This window comes from Brachyistius frenatus, unplaced genomic scaffold (genome assembly GCF_029030835.1).
Source record: "Brachyistius frenatus isolate BFR_SWC_R1_liver_20210118 unplaced genomic scaffold, ASM2903083v1 Contig_3, whole genome shotgun sequence".
NCBI classification, from domain to species: Eukaryota; Metazoa; Chordata; class Actinopteri; family Embiotocidae; genus Brachyistius; species Brachyistius frenatus.
The window spans coordinates 8,350,767-8,364,421 of NW_027210602.1; the positions used below are offsets into that span (position 1 = coordinate 8,350,767).

Genomic DNA, 13,655 nt, shown 5'->3' on the forward strand with positions numbered 1-13,655 from the left:
CCTCAGCGGAGGGAAGCACTTGGATAAGTTGCATTTGAATCACAACAGCCTAAACAGCAGTTGGATTCTGGGTCCTGGAGCCAAACTGTTGAGATACCCGAGAACATTCCCGGCCTGAGGGGGTGAAACACACACCAGTCGTTCAACCTCTAAAGCATGAGTTTCCCATGCAGCACCTGTTACTCCCACACCAGCCAGTACCTGTGAGAAATCCTGAGCTCAGCATGAGATGGGGACAAAGCATCATTTTCAAACCTTTTGAATCTGTAGAGAACAGCAGCTTTCTGTTTGCCACCTGAGAGGCATGTGATTAGCATACCTGTCCCTTTAAAGATGTTGCTTTCCTGTGCAGGATGCCTTACGGTTGAGTGGAACGGACAAAAGGTGTACTTCATGGGCCAAAGGGCAGGCAAATTTTCAGGTTTTTACGACCAGTGTGTTGCCTGCTTCTTCTTGAAGCAATGTAATTGAGTGAAATGAGGTGTGACATCAGTGGATGTTCAAGGATTGTCTTCAGCGAGTCAGCGACAAAAGGCTACTGTCTTTTATGAGCCTGGGCTGGAATTAAAGTTGGCCCCACTCCCACTCACCATAATTCATCAGCCAAGGTTCGCCCTGACTTTATTGCTATGTAAATGTCTATATTGTATTTCCTGGTCGGGATGGGAGAGGGAGTGGCATCCAGCTCAGATGAGAAAGGCCTTAACTCAGCTGAAAGCAGGTTCTGCTCCTTTGACAAACAAACACTTAAGTGCAGTGATTACAGCTCATTACTGGATGTTAGTACAACCAATGAATCTGAAGATTTTGTTAAATTGTACAAAATACAGTGAGTTGAAGGATAAGGCTGGATATATTTTATTTTTAAAAAGTCCCTCACTAACAAGAAAATGATACAACTATCAAGTATTTTCTATACAGGAAAAAACAAAAATGTATCATTCCTCTGTGAGCTAAATTACAGCTATTTGCACAATACCACTGAGCCACACCCATTTGACAACCCAATACGACAATGCCTATTGGTTTGTTAAATACCGTTTTAAAGCCTCCAGTCTAGCATTTTGCTCATCGCCATCTTGTTTTTTGGAGGCAGAAGTGACCATATTTGGACAAGCTGGGGAGGAGCGCGGGGTGGATCTGACCATAGACTGTATACAAATGTGAGTGTAGCAGAGGAACCTTACAGTGCAATACCTCCAAAGGCTGCAAGGAGTTGGCTCCAAAAAGCCTCTGGCCCCAAAAACTCCCATTTCTATGGCAACATAACAGAAGTCGGTGCTTTCTGAAATTAGATTTTACAGAGCCAGCCCCAGAGGCCCTCCGTAGTATTGCACTTAAGCTTTGGCTTCTGTCTTTCTAAAGACTATGTCCATTTTTTGGAAACAAGTTGTTTATTTTAATCTTTTCATGGGATTTGTAGCCTGTATAAAAATTACACTATAACATCTGCCTTATCCTTAAAAAAATTGTAAATTACCTCTATCGAACAGTAGCTTGTGTCAATGTTAGTATAAGGCCTGTACCTAATAAATATTCCTATATATATATACATATATTTATTCAACTGCCCTGAGATCGAGTATGACATTTAAATAACAACTTGGACAAACTCTATCTTCTGTTGAAATTAATGTGATCTTCACAACAGTTTCAAAATGCTCATTATATTGAGATTATTTTCACAGTTACATCAGTTGATTTTTTTTTTTTTGACCAACCCTTCAACAAGCCCCAACACCCCTCCTAATGTCGAGATTATTTGGATTGTGCATCATACCAGTCTTACTTTAACAGCACGACATTTATTCTGAAAACCACAGTTAAACAAGATCACAATCCATCAATAAATGTATTACATCGATATTGATGTGCATTTCTACTTACATTATTTAGTTCCACATCCTCTTTTTTGCTGTATACGTCCTGTAATTCAGCTGTAATGGTGGTGAACTTTAAAAAAGCACCCTTAAAACAAGACATTTGAAATGTTTGGATGATTATTTTATAAACATTTTCTCAAAATGATCTGGAGTTTTTGGAAACTCAACTAGAATATAAAAACAATTTGTGTGGGTTTGAAAAGTGTTTAGCTGCAGTCCATGAGTTTGTAATGACTGATGTAACAGTGAGTAAGAAGACTTTTGAAGAGTATTAAAGAAGAGAATTGCCTTTGCAGTAAATATAAAATGAAATATTGATTGGTGCTATCTACCTCCTATCTGTACTCTGAATGCTAAAAAATAAATGACAAGGTTAACTACTCTGTGCTCGTTAGCTGTGTGATGTGCTACCACCTGTGTGTCAAGCTGTAAAAATTAATTTCCCTCTTTGAAATGGTATCACCATGCCTCCCCAGGCAGTTTCTGTCCAGAAACTGCACTTAAATCAAACCCTACATGGTGCTGCAGCAGAAATTCAAATAGCCTGGAAAGGTCCATAGGTTGAATTTATCTTCAGGCTCTGACAAAAGGAAGATCTGAGCCACCCATACATGCTTTCTTTTTGTCCACATTTGTGCCATTGTTTATGACTTTAAAGGATAACAGAAACACAAAGGTGTTCTTGGTCCATTGAGGATCTTTTTACCCCACAGACTATCTTTGTTCTCTGTGCTGTGGGCAGAAAGTGCACAATAGATGATGATGCAATATGAGAGTTTTAGCTCCTTTAAAAGTAGCTCCCACTCAAGGTGTGTTATTGAATATACTCTGAGACCAAGATACTTGTTATATCCTCTCAGTGTAAGAAACCAGGGCGAAAGCTTGTCAGAACAGCTCTGATTCTTATGTTTTCAACCTGGATCCTAAATTCTTAAAGACGCCTAACACTCAAACATGTGCTTGCCTTCTTGTTCCTACAGTTCTTTGAGCGTCACTGTTCCCTCTGCACTTTGTACAGACTTTAAAACCTCCCTAACCGGACCAGTGATGACACGTTTAACCGTACGTCTTCACTTCACCGCTGGTTGTCGAGGTGGTGTCCCGCTAACAATGTGGGCTTCATTGACAATTGGAATACTTTCTGGGGAAAACCTGGTCTGACCCGGAGAGATGGCATCCATCCTGCTTTGGATGGTGCAGCTCTTCTTTCTAGAAATATGGCCATGTCTCTTAATAGCCCTAAAACCTGACATCCAGGGTTGAGGCCAGGACGCAGAGTTGCACTCTTACACGCTCCTCTGCAGCTTCTTTAGAGCTGTCACTCACCCAAAACCTTCAACATCCTATAGAGGTTGTGTCTGTACCCAGACCACCTATATTTAAAAAAACTCAAGAAAAGATATATCAATAAAAAGGTAATAAAAATTGATCCTACCAAATTAATGGATCAAAAAAATCTGACAATTAAAAGCGGACTATTAAATATCAGCTCTCTCTGGTCTAAATCTCTGTTAGCAAATGACTTGATAACTGATCATCAGATTGATTTACTTTGTCTCACAGAGACCTGGCTGCAACCGGAAGAATATGTTAGTATTGATGAAGCAACTCCTCCCGGTCATATTCATTATCATATTCCTAGAGATTCAGGCCGAGGAGGAGGAGTGGCAGCAATCTCCCACTCAAGTCTATCAATTAATCCAAGGCAGAAATTTAGTGATAAATCATTTGAGAGTCTGACTCTTTGTCTCTCACACCCAAACTGGAAAGCACAGAAACCGATTCTATTTGTTGTTGTTTATCGTCCTTATTCAGAGTTTCTAACTGAATTATGACTTTTTATCAGATTTAGTGCCGAGTTCAGATAAAGTGATGATAGTGGGAGACTTTAACATTCATGTTGACGTGAACAACGACAGCCTCAGTTCTACTTTTAGCTCATTATTAGATTCTATAGGCTTTTCTCAGAATGTAAATAAACCCCATCACCGTGGTAACCACACCCTCCATCTGATTCTGTCAAGGAAACTGAAAATGTAATTGTATTTCCTCAAAACCCTGTTTTGTCAGACCACTTCTTATTAACATTTGAAGTTACATTAATGGACGACACAGCATGTGGGAATAAATCCCACTACAGTAGATGTCTGACAGATAATGCCGTGGCCAAGTTTAAGGAAGCAGTCACATGCTTATCCTCTTCGATGCCGTGTGTTAAAGCAGCGAAAGGCATCTACGTTGATCTTAGTCCCACACAAGTGGATCATCTGGTAGAAAACACTGCAGTATCTCTGCTACAACTCTAGATGATGTCGCCCCTCTGAAGAAGAGAGTAATTAATCAGAGGAAGTTGTCTCCATAGTACAACTCAGAATTACGCTCTGCTAGACAGGCGACTAGAAAGCTGGAAAGGAAATGGTGTTCCACTAATTTAGAAGAATTTCACCTGGCCTGGAAGGATCGTCTAATATTATATAAGAAAGCTCTTCGTAAGGCCAGGACTTTATATTATTCATCATTAATAGAGGACAACAAGAACAACCCCAGGTTTATTTTCAGCACTGTAGCAGGCTGACAAAGAGTCCCAGTTCTGTTGAGCCCTCTATTCCTTCAGCTCTCAGCAGTAATGACTTCATTAACTTCTTTACTAATAAAATTCTTACTATTAGGGAGAGAATCAGGCCGACCCTTCCTGCCACCATCACTGATGTGATGTTAAGCACAGTAGCCCTGAAAGCAACTGTAGGACCAGATGTATACTTGGAACATGTCTCTCCTGTTGAGCTCTCTGAGTTAATTAGAATTATTTCTTCATCTGGATCCTCTAGCTGTCTGTTAGATCTCATCCCAACTAAACTTTTTAAGGAAGTCTTCCCTTTAATTAATACTTCCATATTAGATCAGATCAACCTATCTATTGTAACCGGCTATGTCCCGCAGGCTTTTAAAGTGGCTGTAATTAAACCTTTACTTAAAAAGCCGACTCTTGATCCAGCTGTTTTAGGAAACTACAGACCAATTTCCAACTTGACGTTTATTTCTAAAATCCTTGAAAAAGTTGTTGCAAATCAACTTTGTGATCATTTACAAAGGAATGATCTGTTTGAGGATTTTCAGTCAGGCTTTAGAGTTCATCATAGCACAGAAACAGCTCTGGTGTAAGTTACTAACAACCTTTTAATAGCCTCAGATAATGGACTCGTCTCTGTACTTGTTCTTCTAGACCTCAGTGCTGCTTTTGATACGATTGATCATACGATCTTATTACAGAGATTAGAAGACGTTACGAGGATTAAAGGAACTACATTAGACTGGTTCAAATCCTACTTATCAGATAGATTCCAGTTTGTCCATGTCAACAATGAATCTTCCAGACAAACAAGAGTTAGTTATGGGGTTCCATAAGGCTCAGTGTTAGGCCCAATACTTTTTACTTTGTACATGCTTCCATTAGGAGATGTCATCAGGAAGCACTGCATCAACTTCCATTGTTATGCAGATGACACTCAGCTATATCTTTCTATAAAATTAGATGAAACTAATCAGTTAGTAAAACTTGAAGCCTGTCTAAAAGACATAAAGGCCTGGATGACCAAAAACAAAGTTATTGTACTTGGTCCTAAACACCTCAGAAACTCTTTCTGTAATCACTTAGTTACTCTAGATGATGTTGTCTTGGACTTTAATGTGTTAAGTGCCATGAAATAACCTGTGTTGTGATTTGGCGCTATATAAGTAAAATTTAATTGACAATTGAATTGAATTGAATTGAATTGAATTGAATTGAATTGAATTGAATTGAATTGAATTGAATTGAATTGAATTGAATTGAATTGAATTGAATTGAATTGAACTGAAACCACAAAGACATTTTCACATTCATCTGCTGTGAAGTGTATCTTTACTTATTACAAGTTGAATTTTAAGGGGCGGGCCTAAGAGCATGATTTGTGACATTACAACAAGCTTGGAAGCCAGTCCTGGCCGATTCAATTTACACAAGTATGTTGTGGAAACCTGAAGCCTCTGGAGCAAGAATGTAAAGTAAAGAGAAGAGGTTTAAGTTTAGAAAATAAATATACTAGAATATTCGTGGAATTATTGATTAGAGTGAAGGACTGATCTCCTTTTAATAATTTTTTCAAGATAATAATTTTTTGGGCAAAAACCCATCTTTCTGGCATTTTTTAGAAGTAAAGTAGCTCCTACACTGTTCAACTTTACTTTCCACACAGAAGTGAAGAAGCTACTGAGATCTTAGCCATATAAAACAAAGCCTGGTTTAAACATAACTACAACACATACATTGGTAGCAGGGATGTACAGTAAAGAAATATGCTGCTTCAGACAACGGCAGCCAATTATAGCACAGTGTACACTAGGGACGTGTGCAACGTTACAAGTTAGATAGGTTACTCAGAGAGATGATAGATGCTCACCCTCATATTGTGGATGGACACGAGGTGCGTAGGATCCAAATTTAATCAGGACAGGAATGTCAAGTCCCTGTCGAACCCATTCCACCACATGTAGGGACACAGAGGACACAGCCGCTGGGTCTGATGGTGGAAAAGCACACTCCAGCTCCACCAAGCCTCCGACCTTTCCACGCGCCTCTGACCTCACACCTTCAATGGTCACTGTTAGGTTTATCAAAGCAAAATGAGAGATTAGTTTCAGTTAGTTTACTGTTAGATAAAATCATGATGAATATGTGTTGTGCAAATAGCTTAAAGTATATGGTGGGTTGCAAAATAGCTTTCCAATCAAACGAAGGAGATACTTACAAAAGTAGCAAATAACTGCCACCACAGTGAAAGTCTGCAAATCTGATCTCGCTGACCCCATATCTGTCACTCATACAACCTGCAGCATGTTCAATCTGTTGGCAAAAGAGACACAATTGTCATAATCACATTACTTCCTTGGCTGCGCACAAGAAGACAGCCATCTGTGACAGATTTCCAAACTAAAAAGGCTATAACAGAGCTGCCACTTTTGTCATAATTTCACAGACGGGGGAGAGCAGCGTTCAGATTTTTATACAGCTTTCCAATAACTGGAATTCATCCCACATCATTACACAAATGGGCAGAGCAGCCTCGGCAGCCAAAAAACTCCCTGGCCCTATATCCTTTTCTGAAAGTAAATGTCATGAATGGCAAATAAATCGTTGGGGAGTCACGTGCGGAGCGACATCTAAGTGTTTTATTTAGAGCACATCAATGAAGACATTTGGCTGGAGCAACCGGGAGAATCAGCACTCAAAGACAGAGATAAGCTGAGCTGATGATGGGCGCGTGGGCATCAAAGAGTGAAACTTAATGTCGAATCACAGCGACTGACTCAAGCCAGTTAAAACAACCCCTGCTCAGATTTGATCAAATATGTAAAGTGAGGAAAATTGCATGATTGGTCAGTTTTACATCATGTCATTTTTACTGTCAATGACCTCTTATGGTTGAAACCACCAGCTACTGCATGAAATCCCCCCCCCCTCCCGCATGAAAAGAAAGGTCTTCTTTACCATACTGCATTTGTCATGATATCATTCAAAACACCGCTGCTGCTTTTTTAGATGTCAATAAGTGTTGCCAGTAAGAGTCACCAAGTGTCCCCTTGTTCCATGTAAATGCAACGCTAAAGCAGCACCAAAACAAGGTTCACGTAGACTGGCAGTGGAGGAACACCCATTTAGATGATTAGCTCGAGTGATATGAAGTAACACTGCCTCGACAGCAGCTCCAGGTACAAATACCAATTATCAGGTCAAGTTTGCCAACATTAGCTTAGTAAAAGAGCAATTAAAAGAAATAACACCACAATGGAAAGATGCTCTATTCTGAGTAAAAGTATTAAGAATAATTTTACATAATTATTTTCCTAGGTTTGTTTATATGTTTGTTTGTTTTTTTCCAGGAACAATGCATTTTAATCAATGTCACTGGAAATGTCCCAGTGTTAGCCCAGTGGCTAAACGTCTACAGTTGTCCTTTAACCACATGTCAAATTAAGTTTTAGAGGCAATTTCTTTGTCTAAAAAGTTAAAAAATATATATATATCTTAGTTATAAATGTAAACTAACAGCTATCGTATGCCTGTCTGAAACGTGATAAAGTGCAAGTGTCATGAAGCATAAAATGGAAACGCAAAAGTACCATCAAATTGTTCTTACTTCTTAATTGCTATTAACATTAAATGTACTGTTCTTAAAACTGCACTTTCCACCACAGCAATGTAGAATATAACTGAAACGAAAGTATACTTCACACTTGTGATGTTGTGTAATTCTTGACTGAAGAGCCAAAAGCAAAAGTTGCTTTGAGGGCAAAACTTTTCCAATTTTATAACAGTTTAATTAAAATAAGTAACAATAATAATTTCATTTATAAACACTTTTCACACAAAAAATAAGCCACATAAACATAAATACACAAGTACGCATACCCAAATACATGCAGACACTTAAAAGATAAAAACTCTCAATAAAAGCATTAGAAACCACAGCTGATTGACAGAAATATGAACACTATACCCATCATGGAAATCTGTTTTTGACAATTTATTGTATATAGTGTATTTATAGATATGTTTCACAACTTCTAGGGTAAAAGTACTAGGTCGACTTTAATATATTTGGATGCCCAGATTAAAGAAGTCCTCGCCATTTTGAGTGATCTCTTCACTTCACTTCCTGAACACTCTCTTGTCCCAGAAGCAGCACAGGTCACATCTGCTGTCCCAAACCATAAGGCTTTTATGGGCTTTTTCATTTCATGGCTGGGGCAAAGTCTGAACTGGAGAAAAACAATTACGCAGGCTGTCAACAGCTGCTGCGCCCGTTCCAACACACTACAATGCTTCAGCAAACAGCACGGCATACACAGATTTTCCACAAAATCAAAGTGAAAGTCAAAAGAAGTCCTCAATCTGCAGCACGTCTGCTGATCAGTGTCTATTCTAGCATCAACACTCATATTTCTGCCCGTCACCCACTTCTGCTGAGAGTGAGCCAGGCAAGCCAAGGTAAAGCTTCAGCATTATGATTCTGTTGCTTCTCTTCTTCACACAGCAAGCGAGGATGAAAGAACATGCACACAGTCAAATTAAGACTGCCTGTTGCCATGACTAAGCTTTCCCGTTTGGCTCCTAATGAACAGATGCTCAGCATCTTCTGCTTGTCCTTTATCGACTGCCTCTTGTTAAGAATGGAGATAAGGATGGGATATCCAGCAATGACATTCATCATATCACAGATTAAAGAAATATCACCAGACACTTCTACCCTGCACTGAGTGTCCAAATACAGACAGCTACAGATGAATACAAATGTTGTTTATAGTTTTATTGCTTTGGAAAGGTAAAACTTATTTGTGTGTCTGGTGAAATAGCAAGGCAATAACGTGGATCAACACTGGTGGCAAAAAAAAAAAAAAAAAAAAAAAAAACCTGTCGTGGAGAGGAAGAGAGGACAGTGAGGCAAACACAGCAAGAAGAAAGATGAGAGGCAAAAAAAAATCTCATTAAGCTGCAGGACATTTTCTGTCATTAAAATCGGAACCAAAAACTCAGAGAGCTGCCAAGCAAACCGGCCGGCACAGGTGAAACTCTCAGCCCTGGTAACACAGATGGTCTCTAGACGCTTCCCTCACACAAATTCTCCTCTGACATTGAGGATGTGCATAAACATGAGCACAGTGACAGCACAGCACTCCGGAAAATGTTTAAAGCTGTAATAAATGAGCCAGTAGCTCACGAAAGAAAGCACCCCGTCTCACGCAGATTTATCAGCCGACAGAAATAGAAATGTCAGTGACAGGCGTGCTGTTGAAATTCTGTGTTGTTGCCATTTTAATCTACATAAGGAGAGAAATGGGGACCAGCTGATTAATCATGACCGAGGCACAGTAACAGATTTATCAACAGCTCTGCCTCCTCTTACCACAGCACACCTAAAAAAAAAAACAAGATAAAGGGGCTCCTACACAAATGTTTTCTGATCAAATTCTGTTTCTTTCCCGTGGGTTTTTATGGGTCTAAACTCCAAATATGTCCTTTGTAATGTTCCAGGTATTGATTTAGACAGCTACAGGTGCTCTATCCCTTCAGGAATACCAAACCCAGGGTATTTGTTCAGTTGGTTAGGACTGTTTCAAGGCTGTTTGTATCTGCCAGCGAGCTAAATTGGACATTAACCTCTGACCAGAGCGTGAGTAAAATGGGGAGGGGGGGGGGGGGGGGAGTGGTATGTGCTATGACCTAAAGAGGTAAAAAAGTACACTCAACAAAAAATGGTGGTTTTATATTTGAACAACCATGCAAATACATCCGACAGTCCACTAAAGGGTAGCGTCTAATAGTTTTTCTCACTGCGGTGGAAACAAGCGGCAACCAACAGTGACGTCACCCATTGGTTTGTGAACGGCCGTTATGAAGCCTCGAGTTCAGATTTTGGCCGGCGCCATCTTGCTATTCCCGAGCAGTTTGGCGCCAGCAGCCAGGATGGGAGAAGGAAACATGGATTTCTTTAAAGCAGAGGGACTCCAGCCTTTTTCCTGTGAGAGCTTTAAATCAATGTAGTTTTAGTGCGTAACCATGTGGTTTTGTATTCCTAACCCGAACCATGTGCATTTGTTTTTCTTAACCCAACCTTTAAGAAAGTACGGGGGGGGGGGGGCGCTTAGATCGAATTGCTAATACCAACATACAAGCATGCTCACAATTACAATGTTAACATGGTGCAGGTATGATTTCCATGTTACTGAACACATTAAGCAGTCATGCAAGCAGCCTCCCAGTTTGACAACTTAAATATATTAATATTAGGCTTTTGCATTGAAAGAGCTCAGTGTCAGACAAGGTAAAGTAAAAATATAAGCCTTGAAAGGAAATTTGAGAATAACTTCAAGTATTTCTGAAAGACTTGAGAATGACTCCAAGTTTACTTTTCAAGACTTTAATGTGCTCTTAAGATGATCTATAACCTTCAATAAAACTCACACATTGAATTGTATGATGTACGGTATCGTCCATTAACTTTTTCTACAATACCCTAGTTCCTCTTTGTCAGTCTCATCAGTGAGATGTCCAAGATGGTTCTTGACGAGCACTTTTTTCTAAAGACTTTTCAAACCTGCATTTCTGAGCTCTGTTACAGCTGGCATGTATTTGAAATGTCATGTCATTGGAGTGAAAAAGGCTGTTCATCAAATTGCTTTTGCCCACCTCTGCGTTAGTGATGGTTATTGTGATTAAGCTCCTTCAGAACATAAACTCTTCTCCACAAGGTTCCTACATTATTTGGTCTGCACCCTGTAAAATCGACATTTGGGTTTTTCGTGGTTTGGCCTATTTTTAAATTCAAACACACTTTACATCACAATAGGGACTCTCTGCGAAGCTTGGTTTGATGTGCACTTAAGAGAAAATAGAACAGATTGAAAAGGGAAGAGAAAAAAAGGGGAAAATAAAGAGTTTTCCACTGTGTGGGTACTGCATATCTACACTTAGGGCCTGATTTACTAAGATCTCAAATAAAGGGTACTGAATTGCATGCTTTTTCCAAAAGTTTGCACATTTATTTTGCACCCATCATTTTGCAGGTGATTTATTTAAGAGTAATTGCGTTACTGATATCAGGTGCAAATCGCTGTATTTAAATGAGGGGTTTGCGTGTGTTAAAGTGATTCCAGCAATGGAAAACAGCGCAACTGCAAAAGGAAAAGGAAATCTGATCCCATTGAAATTAAATTTGGGACAGCGCACCTGAATAACGGGACTGGGCGGGATATCCAAGCAGCGATACGCTGGAATGACCCAGAGGCAGGACAACGCTGAGTCGTAAGAAGTTTTGACATTGCTGGTATTTCGTGGCTCCTCCTTGTTGTTGGCTGTCAATCATCATTCAGTTCATTCAATAACTCAGAAATGTCATCGCTGGACAAATGATACGTCTGAATAATTTTTCATTCTAACATCTCCAAAAAAAAATTCCACGGGTGTAAAAACACGTTCTCAACGTATTCTTTAGTTTTCCTGCGTCTCCTTCACACCACAATAATAAGAGGAGCCGTCTCTCCAGATTTGCACATCTGACTAAACCGTTCCTTTCAGTCGTACTAAAATACACAACAATCACTTCTCCTGAGTGGATTTTGCACGTGATTTTACACACGCATCCCTTTAGTAAATCAGGCCCCAAGAGTACAAATATTGGGCATCATTCCTATGAATCCCGGGGAATGCCACAATCTTTTGTTGATTCAATCCACTAAATGTGGAGTTACAGCCCTAACTCTAGTCCTAAATCAAGTTGAAGTCATAAACTTTATCTTCCAAGTCCTAGACAAGCAATCATAAACCAAATTCACTGTTTAAACAGACAACCACTCAGTAGAGTGAAAAAAGGTCCTGATAAATATCATCTTTTAAAGTTGATTAAAAAAAAGTGACTATTTCGTTCCGATTTTGAGCAATTATTTGTGATTTCAGAATGTTTTGCATGCTGCTGTCTGTATTTTGCTGTCAATAGTAGAGTCTTTAGATGTGAATCAAATAACACGAGGCATCATCTGTTGTCTATATGCTGCTCTGCACTGCCAAAAGCACCTCTCTTCATAGCTCATGCAACGTGACTGGCTGCTGTTGAACTGATTCAAAGCATAGCTGTTGATAGGAAATGGAGAGATTTGATGAGATAGTGTTTAATCTTTGGGTTTGGGGAGGATTTTATCGTTCCGAGTCAAAAGGCTAAACCCTGAGTAAAACTTGAATCTTGGTGTCATGTTAAGGTCTTTTTTCTTGTTTTTTATCAGGTCTAAAGATCAGATCAGTTTTATGACTCTGAGTCTGATGTTGAGGAGTCCAAGTCATGTGGCTCGAGGCCACAAACTTGGCAGCGTAAACACGGCTGAGACTCAGCAGCTGAAGGTGCATCCTGTCTCAAGTAGTGCCCAATGTGTTTTAATAAAGCGTAACTCCCCTTTAAATTAAAGGCCATGAAAACGTATTTATTAAATCAGCTATTTATTTATCTATTGTTTTGATAAATGACAGCTCCGACATGAACTATTTTCTGCCGGAGTTACAAACATGTTGGATGTTACACACTATTTTTTTGTTGTTGCTTGAAGTGGGTGGGGCTCAGCCAGGAAAGAAGTGATGTCAGATACATCCATGCACCAATCAGGATGTAGCAACATTTGAATTTGGCTATTTTATCAGCTGCCTTTATGACTGTTAAACTCTTAATAAATAATACACAAAAATGTTTTTACCTACCTAATAGGACAACACCCATTCATTTTACATTTCTGACTGTTTTCCAACATTGTGGACAGGTGCTGGTTTCCATTCAGTTTATTTATTGTGGGAAATCAATTTAGGGATATGTTTTGGAGTTGAGGGATTTGGGTCATCATCTTTCTTTTGATACTCTGGCAGGTACGTCAGGCTTTTGAAAAGAGTTACTGGAATAAACACTTTTCACTTCATTGTACTTCAGGTATCAACTCTGAAGCATTTACTGCATCTGTACAATTACACCAGGCCCATTCTTGTCCTTCACAACAACAAAAAAAACAACAGGCTAAATCAATTTCCACTCAGCTCCCCGTGATGATGTAAACTTTATGGAAGAATATTCTATTATGGGAAATTGCGCCCATCTGGCGCCTCAGCGGACTCAATCAAACCTGAAATAGAATTTGAAATCATTAAATGAAGCTTGTCTGGGAAAGTTGTGAGAATATTTCTCCCATAATCGGTGAAAT

At 39.4% G+C, this 13,655-nt stretch overlaps 1 protein-coding gene across 1 annotated transcript in view; it reads right to left on the minus strand.

The window, feature by feature from the left end:
- Positions 1-13,655, minus strand: part of igsf9a (immunoglobulin superfamily, member 9a) — a 51,967-nt gene that overhangs the window by 37,272 nt on the left and 1,040 nt on the right. Inside the window, exons 2-3 of the mRNA XM_069705258.1 lie at positions 6,671-6,765; positions 6,323-6,523 (exon numbers count right to left, since the gene is read on the minus strand). Coding sequence (XP_069561359.1) covers positions 6,323-6,523; positions 6,671-6,731 — 262 coding nt within the window. The 5' untranslated portion in view covers positions 6,732-6,765. The remainder of the gene's footprint in view (positions 1-6,322; positions 6,524-6,670; positions 6,766-13,655) is intronic.